The 20459-nt window shown below is 47.7% G+C and overlaps 1 protein-coding gene across 1 annotated transcript; it reads left to right on the top strand.

Moving 5' to 3' along the window:
* Positions 1 to 6569: 6569 nt before the first annotated feature.
* On the top strand, positions 6570 to 16112 carry LOC119390198 (3-hydroxyanthranilate 3,4-dioxygenase). Its single transcript, XM_037657767.2, has 4 exons — positions 6570 to 7115; positions 10782 to 11032; positions 14230 to 14487; positions 15090 to 16112. The coding sequence occupies exons 1-4, from the start codon at positions 6813 to 6815 to the stop codon at positions 15340 to 15342; spliced, it is 1065 nt and encodes a 354-aa protein (XP_037513695.1). The 5' UTR covers positions 6570 to 6812; the 3' UTR covers positions 15343 to 16112.
* Positions 16113 to 20459: the final 4347 nt, after the last annotated feature.

Raw genomic sequence — 20459 nt, 5'->3', positions numbered from 1 at the left:
GCAAGTATCGGAGGCGTCTGCAGGCGTCGTTTCAATTCTTGAAATGCCTGAACTTGCGACGTTTCCCACCTGAATTCGACGTCGGCCTTCGTGAGTTGCGTCAGTGGCTCGGCGATCCGTGAAAATTCCTTGACGAAACGTCTGTAATAGGCGCACAAGCCGAGAAAACGGCGTACGGCCTTCTTCTCGGTGGGCGTCGGAAAGTCAGCGATGGCAGCTGTTTTCCGCGGGTCCGGGCGAACACCATCCTTGCTGATCACATGACCCAAGAACAAGAGCTCCTCGTACGCGAAGCGGCACTTTTCAGGCTTCAAAGTGAGTCCGGAGGTCTTGATTGCTTGAAGTACAGCTTCAAGGCGCCGAAGGTGTTCGTCGAAGTTTGAGGAAAACACTACGACGTCGTCCAAGTACACGAGGCACGTCTGCCACTTCAAGCCGGCCAGTACTGTATCCATAACCCGTTGAAAAGTCGCAGGTGCCGAGCAAAGACCAAAAGGCATGACCTTGAACTCAAACAGGCCGTCTGGCGTTATAAAGGCAGTCTTTTCTCGGTCTCTCTCGTCGACTTCTATTTGCCAGTAACCGGTCTTGAGGTCCATCGACGAAAAGTACTTTGCGTTGTGTAATCGATCCAGGGTGTCGTCTATCCGGGGAAGGGGATACAGGTCCTTCTTCGTGACTTTGTTCAGGCGACGATAATCGACGCAAAAACGGAGAGTCCCATCCTTCTTCTTCACTAGCACCACGGGGGATGCCCACGGACTCTTCGACGGCTGGATGATGTCGTCGCGTAGCATTTCGTCCACCTGTTTCTTCACGGCCTCCCATTCCCGTGTCGAAACCCGGTAGGGACTCTGACGGAGTGGTCGAGCATTTTCTTCTGTTATAATGCGGTGCTTAGTAAGGGGCGTTTGTCGAACCCGCGATGACGACGAGAAACAGTCCTTGTTTTTCTGCAGAAGGCATCGAAGCTGTTGCTGTTGGCGAGCGGGAAGACTTGGGTTTACGTCGAAGGGTGGCTCAGGTGTTGGGGTAGTCGTCGTAGCTTCGTCATGATCTGAAAAGGCAAACGCATCGCTGACGGCCAAGATTTCTTCGATGTATGCAATCGTCGTGCCCCTGCTCAGGTGTCTGTATTCTTGGCTGAAGTTCGTTAGCATCACGCTTCCCTTTCCTTCATGCAACCGAGCAATGCCCCTTGCAACGCAAATGTCGCGGTCTAGTAGCAAACGCTGATCGCTCTCGATGACACCTTCGATGTCTTCAGCTTTTTCGGTGCTGACGGGAATTATGATGCTGGAGCGAGGCGGGATGGTAACTTGATCCTCGAGCACGTTCAGGGCATGGTGACATGGATTCGTATCCGGCGGTGTCGTTTTGTCCGACGATAGGGTTATCGACTTGGTTCTTAAGTCAATGACGGCGCCATGATGGTTTAAGAAATCCATGCCAAGTATGACGTCCCTGGAGCAGTGTTGCAAGATTACGAAACTCGCAGGATACGTGCGATTATTGATTGTAACTCTTGCTGTGCAGACTCCAGACGGCGTTATTAGATGGCCTCCAGCGGTACGGATTTCGGGGCCTTCCCAAGCAGTCTTAACTTTCTTCAACTTCGTGGCGAAAGGCCCACTGATGACGCAATAGTCGGCTCCAGTGTCGACGAGAGCGGTGACGTTGTGGCCGTCAATGAGAACGTCGAGGTCGCTAGTTCGTCGTCTTGCGTTGCAATTGGGTCGCGGCGTCGGGTCACGGCTGCGTCGGTTTGTTCCGCTGCTTCGACGTGGCGTCGTCAGTTCTTCCTCAGGCCGTGAAGTTTCGACGTCAGGGCTTCGTTCGTCTTGCGGCGTGTTCTTTAGATTTCGTTGCGGCGTCGTCGTCGGCGGCGGAGGATCTTCGGTAGTTCGTCGTACAGCAACCGCACCTCCATCGGTTGCTGCCCTTAGTTTTCCGGATACGGGCTAGGTGACCGGCCCCGGTTTGGGCCAGTGTACTGCCGGCGGTGCGGAGACGTGTAGCGGCCGGGCGACGGCGAGCGGGAAGGTCGTCGTTCTTGCCAGTGTGTTCCGGTGAGGTAGTCGTCGATGTCCCGAGGCCGTTCGCCTGGCTGCGGGCGCGGCGCGTTGACGGCGAATCCTCGAAGGCCCATCTGTCGGTACTGGCAGCGGCGGTATGTGTGGCCGGCTTCCCCGCAATGATAGCAGAGCGGTCGGTTGTCAGGGGCACGCCAAACGTCGGTCTTTCGAGGGGCGCATGGTTGTCCTGTCGGCGGACGGTATGGCGTCGGTGGTGGTGGCGGCGGTGCCTGACGTCGGAACTGCTGCGGCGGCGCGGCGTCTTGACGCGGGCGAGGAGGGGCGGCGTTGCGTCGGGCTGCAGCAGCATAGCTCATGGCTTGCGGCTGAGGCAGTGGCGGTTCAAGGTTGCCCAGGGACTGCTGGATTTCTGATCGAACGACATCTGCGATCAAGTCCACTTGAGGCTGCGCCGATGGTAAGAGCTTGCGAAGCTCCTCCCGCACGATCGCTCTGATCGTTTCACGCAGGTCGTCGGAGCCGAGGGCATGAACAGCTGGGCTGTCTTGAATCAATCGGCGATTATATTGGCGGTTACGCATTTCCAGCGTCTTCTCAATCGTGGTTGCCTCTGAGACGAATTCTTGGACCGTCGAGGGTGGGTTCCGTATCAGCCCAGCGAAGAGCTCTTGCCTTACCCCTCGCATGAGGAAGCGGACTTTCTTGTCCTCGGGCATGGCAGCGTCAGCGTGTCGAAACAGTCGGGTCATTTCCTCTGCGAAGATGGCCACGCTTTCGTTTGGTAGTTGCACCCGTGTCTCCAGCAAGGCTGCGGCCCTTTCTTTTCTGACGACGCTTGCAAACGTCTGCAGGAAAGCGCTCCGAAAGGCGTCCCAAGTTCGAAGAGTGGACTCCCGGTTCTCGAACCAGGTCCTTGCTGCGTCTTCAAGGTAAAAGTAAACGTGCCGCAGCTTGTCCTCGGAGTCCCAGTTGTTAAATTTTGAGACCCTTTCGAAAGTCTCGAGCCAGGTGTCCGGGTCTTCGAATGACGACCCGCGGAAGGTTGGCGGCTCCTTGGGCTGCCGGAGTAGGATCGGCGCAGGCTGCACGGGGTCGGTCATCGTCGCTGCGGTGGGTGTTGGGACCTTGGGCTGCCTGGTTTGTTCGGGAAGGAGCCCGTGCTCTGGCTGCAGTCCCTTCTGCCTGCGGCTTGTTCGAGGATCCGGGTTTTCTTTGCTGTCGTCCTCCTCGCGGCTTGGGCTTGGGTCAGCGCTTCGCGGGGGCGTCCGGATCATGGAAGAAGCAGCACCTCCACCAGATGTCACGTGGTCGTGACGTCGACGAAGACAGCAGTCAGCGTTTGCAGGATGAAACTGTTTATTTGGCCGAACTTGTGGCCGGAAAATGAGAACTCGAACTACAGCAATACACGCTGTACAAAGATAGCGGCGAACAGGGCGTCGTCCGTCGATCAACTGACAAGCGGTCAAGCGCGTCGGCTTTTATACAGGCGCTATGGAACTTTCCAGCAATATCGCTGGTGGTGGCGTTATCTCTCGACAAAGCTGGAACATTCGCGTGCGGCGCGCAATCTTAACAAAACGATCTACTAAAATCGTGAAGCTTCTCGAACACTGCTTCGCGGCCAGCGTCGAGCGTTAATAACCGTCCTTGCTGGTCAAACTCGAAAACATCAAAATAAAAGAAGAAGCGGGCGTGGCATTATGTAACGAATGTTATATTGCTACAACTGCGGATAGCCAAAACTTCAAGCACAGTTGGCGTTGCCCCGACACGAAACTGCGCTCATAATTCGCAGTAAGCAGTATCGTAATTGTCGGTGAATTTTTTTTACTAACTAGAGATGAAAAAGTAAGTTTGTTGCGCAGCAAATAATGTACAGGGAAATTATTCATTGTACAACACTACTGCTTGACAGTACCACATCTGCAGTTATTAATGCCATCGAGGAAGGATAGCTGCTTGCTATGTTCGGGAAGCGGCGACACCGTTGTGCATGTCGCCATTGCTCCGTACAACAAAAACAGCCGCTCACCAGACACGTAATTGCTGCTGCGTTAATCTTGTCGTCATAGTTTAATCCTCTGAGTTTGCTTTCTCAGTTGGGAGGAGCAACGACAACTGATCGGCACAACCTTCATTAAAGGTGCTTTACTTCGAGATAGCCCCGAATACTGCTGAGTTTTCCTTATTTTTAGACATTTCTTAAGTCTGCAATGGCTCCCCACTGGTTTCAGTGGATTTGTTCAGTATAATTTCGGCACTCTATTGCAACAACGTGCTCGCTGGCCACTTGAATACTGGCATAACATTTGCGAAGACACATAAGTGGGGGGGGGGGGGCAACTGAAGCTAAGCTGGTTATACGTGCATAATGGTACAAGGCTTCGTAGTTACGATTTCAGTTCCATTTAATCGGAGCTCACAGAAAGGCGTCCAGATCAAGCTGTGTTTGTTGCCATTATTTTTGGTGGGCAGCCACTCAAAGATGGACCTCTCCTTTACACGGCATTTCTGTTTCACTGGAATGTTTAGGTCGGGTGTTCCTGCCCGCACGTTTGGAACGCAGAGAGTTTTTATCGCATAGCAATTATAGGGACATCCCAAGTGATTTGTTCCCGTCGCCGTGTTGTACCGTATAAACTGCCGCTGCAACATGACCTTATCGTCCCCCGCGCACAGTATGCTCTGCAATCAAAAGAAAGAGCGCCACGCTGTCTTAGCAAGACGAGCAGGACGGGGATGTGGATGATGCGATTGCGCCGTTGGGGTGGAGAGAGGGATGCGATAAGCTCGCGCGGTCATGGGAAAGGGTGTGCAAAGGTGCGGTCGCCACAGCGGAAGCAAGCGGGGGTGGGGGGTGTAGGTGAAACATGCGTCTCCTCCACTAGGCAGCCCGGCCGGGAAATGTGGGGCCGTTGCTCTGCGCAACGACGACCGTATCTTGCATGTAATCCGGTTCCAAAGGATGAGGGGGGGGGGAGTTGGCTGGTAACTCGATGTGCTGCCTCCACGCGCCTAATGTTGCAGCTCGCGTTTCCTAAGAAAAGCGGGATGCATAATAATAAAGATATCTGGGGTTCTGCTAGCCAAAACCACGATACGATTATGAGGTGTGCCGTAGTGGAGGGCTCCGGAAATTTCGACCACATGGTGTTCGTTAGCGTGCACTGACGTACACGGGCCTCTAGTATTTCGCCTCCATCGAAATACGACCGGGATCGAACACGCGACCTTGCAACATGCGTATATGCCCGATAAAACTGCAAGTCTTGCGATGCACAGCTGTCTGAATCTGACGCATCGCTATCACAATCGGCGCTTCGCCTTTCTGGCGCAACTGACTTTCGCAGAACCCACTGCCCTCTATTTGATTAAGTTCGACGTATACTTGATATTAACGCAAGTTTTCGAAAGACGAACTATGAGCTGTGTAACTTCGCAATAAAGAACAATCTGTCTGCTGCACCTAATATATCTAAAACGGACAAAATCGATCCATTATATGCCACACCGAAATGATACCAATTCATATGCTGGGACTTTTTACAAAACTTCCTCAAACAATGTAACAGTTTCACACGTAGGCTGCAAATTGGTATATCAAATTTGTCCGCTTTAAATTGTAGCACGTGTACCTGAAAAAAACCTCGGCATTTTTTGGCGGTGCATAGGCACGTAAACTTCGGGCTTCCATTTTCTTTCTACTTAATGGCTTTCTGCAATATTTCTTTCAAAAATTGCCAAGCTTTAACTCAAAATTCTATATAAGTAACAGACGCCCCAACTAATTAAACTAGAACTTGAGGTTTTCCTCTCAAAGGCAACAAACTTAATTTAAATTTGTGCAGCGACTGTCTCGCGAGAGCGTGGGAACTAAGAACACTTTCGCACCTAGATGCCGTCCCTATAGGCCTACGTATCGGTGTCAAAACAAACTTATCAGCAATATCGACAAAACAGCACATACCTTAAGATCTAAGCCACCGCCGTTTTTAACATTTAGGAAAGTGACACAGTCGAAGTGGGATTGAAGCGGGCAGCCTGGGCTGCACGCCATGATGCTACGCAGTGACAATAACATGTGGAATCCGTCAACATATACGCAGAGGAGCGGGGTAAACACTGCGCATGCGCAGTCGTGGCAGTCAGCACTTGACCCGTGGGACACCTTCCAATGCTGCATATGGCAGTATATTCAAGTGTGCCACTGTATTTAATTGTTACTTTATTCACAAAACCTTTTTATTTGCTTGTGCAGCGTCACCGTTGGAAAGGAGCCAGTGTCCAGCATCACGGAATCGCAGTGACCATCGGCGCTGCCAAACCCATTGGCATTGGATATGTGCATGTAGTAGGCGTCCTTCAAGACAGACGGCCTCTATGCTAGACTCTTAAAGGAACACAAGATCTAGCTAAGACGTTAGAAAAAGAAAGGGGACCCGGACGAAAGGCTACACGCACGCGCACTGTTCTGAAAGTCATTTGCAAAATAATGCTTGGCAAGATAAAATTTGGGGCTGTATATAGATAGTCGCCTGGATCGACAAAACATATCGCCGTAAGCCCCACAAGCAGAGGAGCCCTGACTGCTTGTTCTATCTCGCGTACCCGCTAAAGATACCAGTGTCGCCCGAGAAGCAAGACAACAATCAACTGAGAAAGTTCCGCAAACGCAAGCCGGGCTCCTCGAAGAGCCTGGTGGAAACAACTTAATTGTCACCGCAACCGCGGCCACACCACCCGTATCTTTTGTGCAAACCTCGACACGCCATAATGATAGCGACGGCCACTATAAACGGGTCGTTCGGACCACGGCGTCAGCACAGCTCGTCGCCGTTGAGGTCTTCGAGTCCCACCAAACGACGACGTGCAACCGCCTCAGCGCATCACATTCAGCCGGGCAAGATCGGGTGCGTCGTCGACGGCAGGAAGCCACTCCGAAAGCGTAGGGCATCCGTCATCGCAACCGCCATGGGCGCCGTCAAGTACAACTTGAATCAGTGGGTTGAGGACAACAAGGCGTACTTCCTGCCGCCAATCTGCAACAAGATGATGCACAGCGACGGTCAGCTCAAGGTCAGTGGATGAGAAAACCAGTTGCTCCGAACGGACGGGCCCCCCCATTCCTCTTCGATGTCTTTTACAGCTCGCTTCATTTTTACGAGGTCGTTTGCAGCAACCATCCGGCGGGGGCACCGTGTACTCTCAGCCGATCGTAAAGGTGCGAACAGTAGGTTGCGAAAGATGTGCAGAGCTATACCAACGAACCGTGCGACTTTCAGTCATTTAGTGCATGTGTTACCTTTAACCGTGGTCAATCCGCATCACCCACGCTTTATCAACCGGGAGGATATACGCCTGCTTCCTACAGAGGTAGTCGCATGGGTTATATCACTATCCCACATATCGCTGCCTTCTTTCAACGTGTATTCATCTAAATGACTTCGTGACCATCTTTCGTTATATCCACCCAAACAACAGCACAACACACTCACCCGTTTACTGCCTGCGTGAAAAGCCGAGAGATCGCGACACGCGACGGAATCATGAGCGAGAATCGGACTTCATTAGTGCAAGTCGGCGTACATTCAGGGTAACATTATCAGCACTGGGAAACAATTGCGTCAAGGACAACAGAAGCGCCGTGAAAATCAGGCGATTTTCTCGGAAATTCCGTGTCCTTACGGAAGGAATAAAGCGCCAACGAGACGAACGCAAAAAAAGTGACACGGGAAACCTCTTTATTCCTTCTGTAAGACGCACCAACTAGGAAATCAAGGAGTTCTGCATGCACTCCGTGTCTATAATTGGCCCCGAATTTGTGCACGAACCAGAGATATGAGAAAAGCCGGGCGTAGATTGCACTAGTGGCGCAAGGCTAAAGGAACAGCGAAGCTGATCGGTTCCTATAAGCTGGTTCTGGCCATACGAAGTGACGCCAAGTTATACCAAGTGATGCTGAGTTATACGAAGTAATGCCAAGTTCCACTCGAGTCCGCACAGTCGCCTCTCGCCGTTTTGGCCGTACTACGTCGTGGACTACTTTAAACGAGTCGAGTCCAGCAGTCTCGCTTGGCAGCGCACCTCGATTCCCGGTAAGCGGCTTCCTCATCGGCAGTGCGAACCTTCTTCGGTCTCCCCATGTCTGCGTCTGGCGCCGCGCGCCGTCCCCACGCGCCGGCTTTGTACAGAATGAAGGGGCGCATGCGCGATTGGCCGTGACCTCACGTCTGGCGCGACAGAGCGGTTGCGCGCAGTGTCCAGGCAAGCTCCAGGTGGCGGAGCCGTGTATGGGCTAGCGAAGCAGGCGCGCAGCTGCATAACCGGCTGCTAAGCAACGCAGGGTGACGTCATCGCGGCGCGGAGGTTTTTGTTTTCGTTGGACAGATTGCGGCCGGCGACAGAACGGTCAGCCAGTTCCACGCAGTGAAAGCCGTCCGACAGCGAAGGTGTGAGCGCGTGAGTGTGTGCGATTGGCTAGCGAGATCACGTGCATCTTCATCATCTCGAGCATCATCTTCAACATTATTTCGAGCATCATCATATCATTTCTTTTGTTAATTCACTTCCCTTTCTAGTCATGTGACCTGCGTGACTACTATACTACGATGACGACGACGCCGGCACTGGGTAGACTGACAGCTTCACTGTCAAAGTAATTAATTTACATTACTAATTACTTGCATGAATCTTTATATGTAATTACATTGCATTACAAATTACAGCTGGTCAAAAGTAACGACATTACATGACTATTACTTTCAAAAAGTAATGAAATTACTTAACAAAAGTCATCATTTATAAGTCACGTACACCTTATTCACAGCACATATACGTTGAAATCTCAGATGTTCGTTCAATTTCCCACGCTTGACGTTTGGCACTCAGCTTAACTCGTCGTTGTTATTTTTCTTTCTTTTTGGTCAATATTTGTGCCATAATCGAAGCGCACATGCTATATCGTAGCCAACAGTAAATGGGAAAGTAATCAGTAATTTTCTAGAAATAACTCGCTTGAGCTATTTAATAACATTGCCAAATTATCAGCCCACAGAAGTAATTCATTACATCACTTATTACGACAAAAGTTTAATTACTGGAATATTAATGCTGCCAAATACTTTTTCCATATCGGTATGACGTGCAGCCAGGGGCATGGCCAGAAATTGTTTTGAGGGAAGGAGGCGGGGCGGGGGCTATCCTTTGTGCATGTTCGTGCGTGCGTGCACACGCATGTGAAATCGAAAAACTTCGCGGAAAGAACGGTCCTAACACCCCCCCCCCCCCCCCATTTATAAGCTAGAAATCGTTCCCTCTTCTTTCTGCAAATGATGCCATCTACCCAAATGACCGCGTCATATACCCTATTTCACGTCCATTGGCCGATTTGAGCATTGTGAGCTGCGTAGTTACCGCGGCCGCCGCGGGAGGCCGCCGTGTGCCCGAGCGCGCGCTCGCGATCACATTGAAGTAAGCCGCGCGTTCGAAGAAAAAAAAAGTGCTCAAGGTCATGACGCGCGCGTGATGTAACTTCTTTCCCCCATGCAATCCTTTCTTGCTTAGCGTGTTGTCGGTACGAGAGAAAGCAATTACAGCGTGCGACAAATCCCTGCGACTCCGCTCGTACTTGACGGATTCTAAAAATTTTTGCGGCAGTCGATTCATGAGGCAATGAACTCCTTTAATGAAGCCATTCGACGGTTACTTGGAAAAGTGTTGCAGGGCCCCTTTAGGAAAGGGTGTCGAAGCGTCGCATGCAGGAGGGCATAGGTGTGCGCAGCGCTCCCCATTAGGGGGGAGGGAGGGGGCAAATTCAACCCCCTCCCCCTGTTGGTAGAGTCCAAATGAAAGCAAGCTTCGCAATGGACGGAAAAACGAATATGAAGCGATGACGTGCTTTTCACAACGGCCTGCCATTTGTCCCTGGATTTACGGGAATTAAGGTAGGGAAGTAAACAGTTCTTGTAATGCAACATCATAGATCCTGGGCCGGCATTATCGTGAAAAACCTACATGGCCATAACCCTGCACTTTCAAGGGACATCAAAGCGAAAAACGATTTTCCTCGTATTAAGAAATTACTCTTTCACAACACCAGAAACACCACGTTTACTGCGAGAAGACGCTTGGTAAGCTAAAAAGCGCGCAAAAAGAAAATACGGTTGGCGACGCCTTGAAATTCCCGCATCAATTACCGTGACGTCATAGATTTTGACGGCGTCTACTATGTCCCACGTAGTATCGATTCGGTGAAAATGAAGTGCATTGTCCTCTGAGGAGGCCAGATACTTACCATACAAAGTTTCAGAAAATTTCATTGAGCCAATGTCGCCAAAATAGGTCACCTTGAAATCCGTGACGTCAAGCGCGGACACTTCGGCGCGAAATTTAAAAATGAAACTTCGACCTTGATTTCCCCCGCTGTTATAAACCTATGATAGAGAAAACAGCGTCATTGGAGTTTTCAGAGGTCAACTAAACTAATTCATCGTTTCACTTTAGTGTTCCTATAATTAGCGACGGGACAGGTCCGACCGAGTATGGGCACACTTCGCGCCAACTTAGATGATTAAGGGGGGAGGGCTGACCCCACCCCTCCCCCACTTTACCTCATCTGTGCGCGCGCCTATGCAAGAGGGGTCTCTCTATTAGGGGCTGAGCCGTGCTCCCGCAAGGGTTGCAGAAAATAGTGCCTTCTTTTCCTGTTCAATGAACCACTTCTCTCTCTCTGTGTCGGGGCAGGTGTTCTGCGTGGGTGGACCCAACGTGCGGCCCGACTACCACCTAGAAGAAGGCGAGGAGTTCATGTACATGCTCCGCGGAGACATGCTCCTCAAGGTGGTCGAACACGGCAAGGTGAAGGACGTGGTGATAAGCGAAGGCGAGGTGTTCCTGCTGCCCGGGAGGATCCCGCACTCGCCGCAGCGCAGAGCCAACACGGTGGGGCTCGTCATCGAGCGGGAACGAACACAGCAAGAGCTGGACTGCATGAGGTGCGCGAAGGAACATCGCTTTGTCTGTCACTGCGTTTTACGACGGAACCTCGTTGATACGATTCTGCATAATACGTCTTTCGGGATAATACGCTCCCTCTTTCTTTTTTCGGCATACGTCCCATAGGAGCAACGTATTTTTGCAGGGCTAACGAGATCACGTTTTTCATCCGAAATAGGGTAATACGAGTGCAGAAATGGGCTTCTACCGGTATTTCTAAAATAGACAGCTTTATGTTCCAGTGCACTAGATTACGTCAATTTCCACTGACCGACGAACACTGTATTCCACGCCTGTAGCTGTGGGGAGAGACCACGACAGGCTTAGAACAGAGAACAGCCACACTGCCGATTCGAAACGCCAGCCGGACGTTTGTCACCGAGCGCACAAGTTACAGAATTTTCATACTTTCGACCTTGCTTTCGATAACTCAGTATTCGGATTATACGGCTTATTTCCGGTTTCCGTGAAGCTCGTATAAACGAGATTTCACGCCATTGGCAATTCTGATTTGGCATGGATTTACGTAAGGTGTGGACTAGAGCGCAAATAAGTGTTCTGAGCGAAATAAAGAAGTACTATTAGCGCAAACAGACACCCACAAGGGGTCTCTTTGCGCTGGTACTTCAATGTTAGTGGCACGAGTACCAAGTGACACTTCGACATATTCAAGACCACCTTGTCAAGCGACCGTGCGAGCTGTCCGAAAACTCTGATAAAAATAAAGACATATAAAAGGGATGTAATTGGTTAAGCTAAGGGTTGCATATGATAGAGTGGACATTCAGGTATCTCACACATTAAAATTGGAGTCATATACAGTTGAAACTCGATTTAGCAAAGCGATGACCGAGCTCGAATTATTTCGTTAAATCAGGAAAGCGATTTCTCGGCCCTTTGAAATCTAAAATTGTAACGATGCGACACACAAAAGCTACCACGGCATTGCATTCGGCGGCAACCCGAGCCTGCGCGTCTGAAAAGTCCGCGAGGGCCCTGACACAGGGGACACCGCGTGAGAGCGCACGGTCGAAGAAAAACTTGTCGCGGCCAAAATTAGAAGGAAATCTCCGATTTTTCACTCGGTTACTTCAGGAAAAACTTTGTTAAATTTGATTTAGTGGCCAAATCAGTTCGTTAAATCGGGTTGTGGACAACATTGAAACCTATTGGTTATATGCCGGGGAATGGAAATTTCTTCGTTAGATCGCGAACTTCGTAAAATCGGGTTGGTTTCGTTAGATCTAGTTTTAACGGTAATTAGCATAAATTGGTATAAATAACAATTACATCTCGGAAACCCATCGGATCGGGCTCATTGCGGCACCTGGCTGATCATAACAGTTGCGATATGCTGCACCGCCCCCCCCCCCCTCCATTAAAATTAGCTGCTTGTTCGCGTCATTCCTTCCTGCGTGCGTTGTCTTGCTTTTCGCGCTGCTTACTTCCATGGATCCATACCAACTGGCCCAGCTATCTACACTTCTGAAAATCAGGTGGCTGCGTGGTAGAGGGCGGCAGCGTAGGGCATATTCACGATCTCTGAAACAAATCGACAGAAATATCCCGGGGTCTGTTCAGATAAGGACAGTCAGTGGGCATTCCCAACTAATTTTACATTTCACCGAAATATTTATATAGCAAAATCCCTCCACACACTGGGACCAAACCCCATTTTTCAGCGCATCCTTTGTTTTAGCGCAAGGAAATGTAAACTGAGACAAGGGAGGCAAAGGTGGCTTACACAGTAACAAGATGTTTCGACTTTGATCAAGAGATTCTCAAAAAATATTTTTTTCTTACGATTTCCTGATTTTTAAGCTTACATAAAGCAATTTTGTTACTGAAAACAAAATAAATTCCTGTGCAAACCCATTTCAGCAAAAAAAAACAACGTTGGCTTTTAAACAAGCTGAAAAGTGGGCATTGGCAATTTTTTTTCCAAATCTTGTTGCTGCTTCTTTCTTTTGAATTTTTGTTTGTTTACTCAGCAACATGCTGAATGCACACCAGAATGTACTTGGTCTCTTTTGTTTGCATGGGAACTAAAAAAAAAAACCAATCATCTTAAATTTCAATGAACCTACACCAGAATTCTATACTATGATCTGCAAGGACGTTTTGCATCGTTTTGCTCCAAGTACAAAAGAACGCAGCAACGTATAACCTTTCCATTTGAGCGAGGGAGCACCTCTTTTCTGGACTGTTGCAGCCTGTAGGGGAGTACAGATTGACGTCGCTGTCTCTGGAGTTCATTTCTGAGTAGTCGCCCGCAGGGAGCATCGCGGCACCCAAGAAGCCGTGTTGAAGAAATGCATACAATGCGTTGTAGTGCACTGTGGTCTTTCTTTTTAGAGTGTCATGTCTGGCGAGCATCAAGCTTCTGTTTGTGCCTCTGTTTGTGCTGTGGGCTGATTACCACTCTCATGTGCTACACAGGGAACATCAATAAATCAATCAACTGTGAATATTATTCAAATCAGTTCAATATTGTAATATCATGTAATATTAGGCATTACATTTGTATTGTATGATGCATGATGTGAATAAATGATGTGATGCACGTGTCTCGCAGGTTTCCGAGGCCCTCAAAAAGTAGCATCTATAATCCACATTGTTGCGGCATGGTGTGTTTTTCGATGGCTGACACTTTACGCATTCATAAGAAAGCAATTCGCAACAGAGCAAAATGGTACGCAATAAACATAAGAACCCTTAAAGCTAAAGGTGGTGCTAATGGTCAGCAAACCTGACTATTTGCTCTTGCAAAGCCAAAAGAGTTGCACTACCGGCTAGATGGGTCTGTAAAAAAAAATGTCTGAAAAATTTCAAGGTCCCTTTAGAATTTCCTTCTGATCTGCATTTGAATATTATTATGAACAAGAGATCCTTGACAAATATCCAAATGGCAATGTCATCCTAAAATGAGGCAGCTGCTTTGGCCAATAAGGTTGTTTTAAAGTGTGCTGCAAAGTTATGCATTAATTGAAGTATGATGTCTTAGCAAATGCTGGTCAACACGTGAATTCACAATGCTGGTCCTCATCCCCTCTTCGTGTTGTTTCATGCTCATTTTCTTTTTAGAAAAGTACCCACAGATAACTACATGGTGAGGTCTTAAGTAGGCGCAGTACTACTGCACTATAGCACTGTATTTCACCTGCACCTTGCTCTGACAGCAGTTTCGTATGTCCAGGTTCTATACCGATGAAAGCTGCCAAGAAATCTTGTACGAACGCTGGCTACAGTGTGATGACCTGACGCAAAAGCTGGCAAACCTGCTCAACGAGTTCATGGCCTCAGAAGAGCACCGCACCAGAAAGCCTGGCCCAAAGTCCTTTCTGGTGAAACCAGCCTACGAGCCGGATGGCAGCACGACGCTGGAAGCACCTTTCAACCTCAACCGGTGGCTCGAAAAACACAGGGCTCAGCTGGACCAAGAAAGCGGCAAGAGGTCAGTACTATGTTATGCACTAAGTCTGGCCTAACACAATGCAAAGTGTAGTTAGTGCACATAGCAACAGCATTGAACATGACGCTACCGGACATTTTAGTTGGCAGGATCAGATGCCTATGGCTGCTGTTTGCTAGCAATTCTGTATGGCTGGGATAGCATTCAGCAATCATTAGCGATGCGGGGCTGAAACTGTCCACTTCATGTCTTCACCAATATTGCTACTCGATCCATAATGAGTCAAGGATGCAGACACTGTTCCAACTCATACATGGTCTGGGTCTCTTGCCCATTTTTCATAGTTGTGAAATCCTTCTTACCATGATGATACATCATGCTATGACAGTTTTCACTACACGACCACGACAAATTCAGAAAGGTGGAGGGAGGGCGAGCACACCCATAACTGATGCCTCTCGAGTGCGCTCATACATTTTACTTCCGTAATTTGTATCTATCCAATTTTATTTTGTTTGGGATGAATCAAAATGCTTAAGCGATGCAGTGCACTTACAATTTAGCCTTCAAAGTGATAGCCAGTGGGTAGGTTCTATGATGGTATCTATCGTGCCTACTCCTCCAAATCTTAAACCTGTGTGCAGAGATCTGTTCGGGCAGGGCCACCAGACAACCATGGTGGTGCTTGGCAACGGAACCCACGGGACGCAGTGCCCCGGCACGGAGACCTTTCTCTGGCAACTCAAAGGATCGGCCAGTGTCACCATAGCTGGCAGAGCATTCACCCTGGCCGAGAATGACACGCTGCTCGTGCCCACGCCCGGCAACTACACACTTGTGAACCAGCCCGGTGGACGCACTCTCGCTACCAGCATGCCACCAAAGCGCACCTTATAACACACAACCATCACTACATAACGGTCATTGCCCTGCGATGGCCACTAGCTGTGCCATCCACCATGTGTGTCAAAGTTGTAGAAGTAGCTGCAGTCATTCCACAAATACACCGATTGAATGAGGTGAACGACACTCCTTCTTGTCTACTCTGCATTTCAGATGCTGCCGTACTAGAACGTGCAATCTTGCTAGCAAACGCCTCATTAATATTCAACGGTGAATTCACATTTCTCTTATCATCTTCACGTCCAAGTTTCGCGAATGACATGGCCACTATAAAGCTTTAGGCAGCTATTCTACGTATTACTGTCCTGTCAACCCGCAGGTGTTGTCACGAAATTGTGTTATGTGAACACAATGTACTGTGGAAATGCATGTTACGTGAAGCATGCCAAATCTGGCAGGCTATCACATATCATTCAGAGTTCTGCAAAGCCTTATATGATGGGTGAACATGCTTCACACAAAACAAATTGTCCCTGTAAAAAGTGTAATCCTAGAATAGCACCAGAGTAGACAGTACAAACTACCTTTTGTGCAACCACACTATGTTTTCTTTTTATGTAGAAATCTCGCATTTTGAATGACCTTGACGAAGCAAATACAGAAGGTTTAAAGGCTGTGAAAGAAGAACTTATCAACCCATTGGCGATGCACTATGGCAAGAATATATTTACTTTTTTAGAAGTTACAGTTTAGAATTAATTTCTAAGCCCCACGTCCCCTTGGCAGCATTTTTTCAGCAGGTACATTATTTGAACGCGACAGTCTAATGTGACAGAGAAAAGACATCAATGTTTAGAAGAGGACATAGGAGACATTTTAAAAAGTTAATAGCACGCTCTCAATCTTAGCCCTATTTACAAGTTTGCTATATCAAAATAACCTATTTTAACTACTACTACTACTACTAGTAGGACACTGTAGGAATGTTTTTAAATAGACTGACAGCTGTAGAGCAGCGATTGTCCTGCCTTGTCTCCGTGTGCGGCTTCACACGTTAACATGAACTACCACCAACTCGCCCAACTTTCAACTTTACTGTATATGAGTTTTACCCATACGGGAAATTGTGTGCTTGTTGCAATAACAATTGTATAGGACCATTTCTGTTCAAATGTGTATTTTGTATAGTGATGTTACAATGTAATAATGTGCACAAGGTATTTTAGTTGACAAATAAATGTTTTATGCAACAAATTTATTTTTACAAGACATTTTGTGTCAAGTATGAAGAAAGATCCACGTGTTTAATCGTGCTGTGTCAGATCATTATATTCACACAAAAGGGCATCTCAACTAAAAAGTTTTGTCCTTTTTGAAAGCAAAAATGAATAGCAGTGTACAAGACCAGCTTCTGTGTGTGTATACACAGAATTGTAATGACGACATCAAGATGTGTACTTGCAATGAGGCTTTGTATCACTTAGGAACCACAGAACTGCAATAATTCAAATGCCTGCATTGACTGAACGCAGTCGGAACTAACAAAATAAAATGAGCAAGCTAATACCTGCCACTGTCATTTCATGTACATGCCCACTTTGTGAAAGTGGTGGTCAGGCCAGTTTAGAATTCGTAGCAATTTTTGAAGCAGGAAAAGAGCTATCTTGAAGCAGATTTGGAGCAGAAGGAAGTGTGTTTAGGAGCAGGATTGGAGCTGAAAAAATTGTGCATCCAGCAGGTTTGGAGTAGACAAAATGGAGTTTGGGATCACTTGGAAGAGTACAACAGGATTCCTGCAACTTCTTACTGCATATGCAACCCATAAATGCTGCTCCAATGTAAGCAACACAAGAGCAGCCATCAATCGGGCTGTTGACATGGAATGTCGCATGCAGGCTTCACTGCAACACACAAGACGTGCGTTGTGGTGAAGCATCAGTGACAAGGTGAGCGTGGCACATGCAGTTTCTATCTGTAACAGGTGTCAAAATGTCATTCCTTCCCAGTTTTCAAGAGGGGAAGGTGATTACTGGCCCTACAGACACACCCCGCCCTCCTTCGCCACTGTCACCCCATGAATCTGCTGTTGGCAGGGAGTTCTCAAAGTGGGTTCCGCAAAGCGAGTATTACGGTTGTCTGAGTACTGACAGCTAGTTTGACTACATACCGCTTATTTCTATCATTTTACACAGTTTCTTAATTTAAGAAAATTGCGCATTGCACTTAGAGTTTAACAAAGCCACTGCAAGTTGCATCCACACTTCCGTAGTGCTTATGATGCTTGGCTGCTGACCAGATGGTCGCGGGTTCGATCCCAGCTGTAGCGGTCGCATTTTCAGTGGAGGCGAAAATGCTAGAGGCACGTGTATACTTGGTTTTAGGTGCAAGTTAAAGAACCCCAGGTGATCAAAATTTCCAAAGCCCTCCACTAGGCGTGCCTCATAATCATATCATGGTTTTAGCACGTTAAACCCCAGCAATTATTATTATTACTTCTGTAGTCTGTGCTCAGTGAGAAAGTCACATGGCAGCAGCACTCGATTAGTCATTGCACAATTAGTGGACCCACAGTGGCTGCACTGAGCACACTCGCAAGCGTGCCTTGTAACGAGTGCATGCGTATGAAGGCTGAGAGTGACTTGTCTGGACTTTTTTGCCAATTGGTGGCAATACTGGCTGTTAAAGCGGCACTTTTTAATGGACAAGTGAGCACAGTAACACATTTTTGTGGCTTAAGGCATGTCAGGGTCCACATGGCTCAGTTTCTATGCCTGCCGGTTTGTCCCTGCATTACAGTAAAAGCGTGTTAATTCGGATTTCACGGGACCGGAAAAAAAGTCAGAATTAACCGAATGCCGAATTATTGAAAATATCAAGAAACCAAGGAACGGGTGTTCATTACAGCAATGCACTTTCGTTTTCTTGATGAATATGCAAGTCCAGCACTTATTTTGTATAGGAGCAGTGTGAAAGCCCCAATTTTCGTCAATTGTGACCGTTCACAAAGTGACCGTGGCTCAAGACCCCCCGTGTTTTTAGCCGAAACATGCTCTGAACCCATCCATTATTACAAAACACCACCACCAATACCACCACGCACATGTGACGGTAATTTTTTCACCTGAAAAAATGGCTGGCAATCGATCGTTCGTTCACCACAATGTAGTAAGCGAGTTTTATGCAGCATGCGGACAGCGGCTGAAGCTTTTCAGCTTGAACAGTTTTCATCATGATTAACTTTCGTGGCATTGTGCGTGCATTGCCTGAAGTCAAAACGAAGCTACCGAGCGCCGATTCCACTGGGGACGAAAACATGGTTGCTAAAGACACGATCATAGCATCCACGCTGTTCTGAAGGCACTGCGCGCTGCTTACGCCTAGAGTCGAAACGAAATTGCTGAGCATTGCATCTGCTGCTAAATAAACCTGACTCTTGCCTGGCTCGCTAAAGAACAAACAAGCCCCCCTGGCTACGGGCCCACTTTACTGTATGTCTGTTTCACAACAAAGATGCATGACGACTCGACACTTCGATGCGCATAGAGCAGACTTGCCAGTAATGAAATTATAATAATTGAACAATTTTTCACTGCAATGAGTATTTTAATGAATTAATTTTATGTATTGATAATTTAGTAATGTAATGAATTACTTGAAGCAAGTATAATTTCAAGAAAATTACTGATTACTTTCCCGATCGCTTATGGCTAAAATATATAGCCTGTCCACTTCCCTTGCGGCACAAAAAATTGACCAATAAGGGAAAGAAATATTACAGGGACAAGTCAATCCGAGTGCCAAACCACAAGCGTGGGACCGAGGCAGGCTGACAGAAAAGATGCGTAGTATCTGAACTCGAACCTTTGAATGATGTTGCTGGAAGGACACAGCCCTCGACACTCCAGACAAGAGGGGTTGACGACGGCTGCATGCTTTACTGACTCTTGGACAGCTCAGCAACAGGATGCAGAGGTTTCAAACGTGTAACCGCATCCCCCTACGTGGACAGCTTTTCGTCAGACAATATTACGATAGGTTCTGTGGTCCCACGTCCCCCCACCGCCCAACTATGCTTTAGTCAAGCAAGGTCAAGCAAGCTTCGAGACAGGTTAGAGAGACATGTCATTTTTTTTCTTCTTTGACCATTCACTGCAGCTACAACTTTTGCCAGGTCTATCTCGAAGAAATAGAATACATTACCCATATATGTGCACATACACTATATATCCACCCCGAATAATGATGACGAAAACCGAACTACAGAAAGATACGAACAAAGCTTTCACAGTGGCCTGAATAAAACTTGACAACAACAAGTGGCTGTGTAATAAAGCATGAACGAGCATGCAAAAGCCAAATAAAGAGTTTTTAACTTCTGTCGTGATAAAATATCTTTCAGAGCGATGCAGTTATGTAGGGACAGCTGCTGCTTCCAAAAATGGCAGTCCACACATATCACGTATAGGAGTCTGCAGGCTAATTTTGTTCAGGCAAGAGCGGCCATAGTTTGGCAGATCAGCCACAAAACATATCCACTGGCTTCCCACACAAATTTCTTGGAACATGTTGAGATAGATGCCCACACGTGCATGCATCCATGCATAATTAGGCCTAAGCTGGAATATGTATGCATAGTTTGGGATCCGTACACAAAAACTGATATCAATAGTCTTGCGATAGTGCAGCAAAAAGCAGTCAAATTTATATTTAACAAATTTTCAAGGTCCTATTCCCCCCTCACCCCCCCTCCCCCCGAAATTATGAAAATTAACATCAAACCACGCGAGTGTAGAAGACAGAAGCATAAACTAGAACTCCTTTACACTATACCGTACACTACTTTACACTAATACCGTATGTACTTGTGCAATGGCCGCACCCATGTAAAAGCTGCAACCATAACTTTGTTAGAAAGTCCCCCCAAAAATATGTTTAGATATTACCCATTTATTATCTACACCCTTGATTTTTTTTTTAGAAGGTTGGCAGCGTTATCGGTTGTGCTGGTGGGAGAATTCCAAAGCTTTTTTTTCCGAAACACCCGACAGTCGGAATTTTCAAGATCAATCAAAACAGTGTGTGACAGTGGTGCTCCCAGGAAGGTGCACTCAAAAAAATAAATGCACAGAGGTGCGCTTCCAGAGGCAAGCACTTGCATGTTCCTGGAGAAA

Source organism: Rhipicephalus sanguineus, chromosome 4 (genome assembly GCF_013339695.2).
Source record: "Rhipicephalus sanguineus isolate Rsan-2018 chromosome 4, BIME_Rsan_1.4, whole genome shotgun sequence".
NCBI classification, from domain to species: domain Eukaryota; kingdom Metazoa; phylum Arthropoda; class Arachnida; order Ixodida; family Ixodidae; genus Rhipicephalus; species Rhipicephalus sanguineus.
The sequence above is the reverse complement of the archived record's forward strand: the minus strand, read 5'-3'. Positions and strand labels throughout refer to the sequence as shown.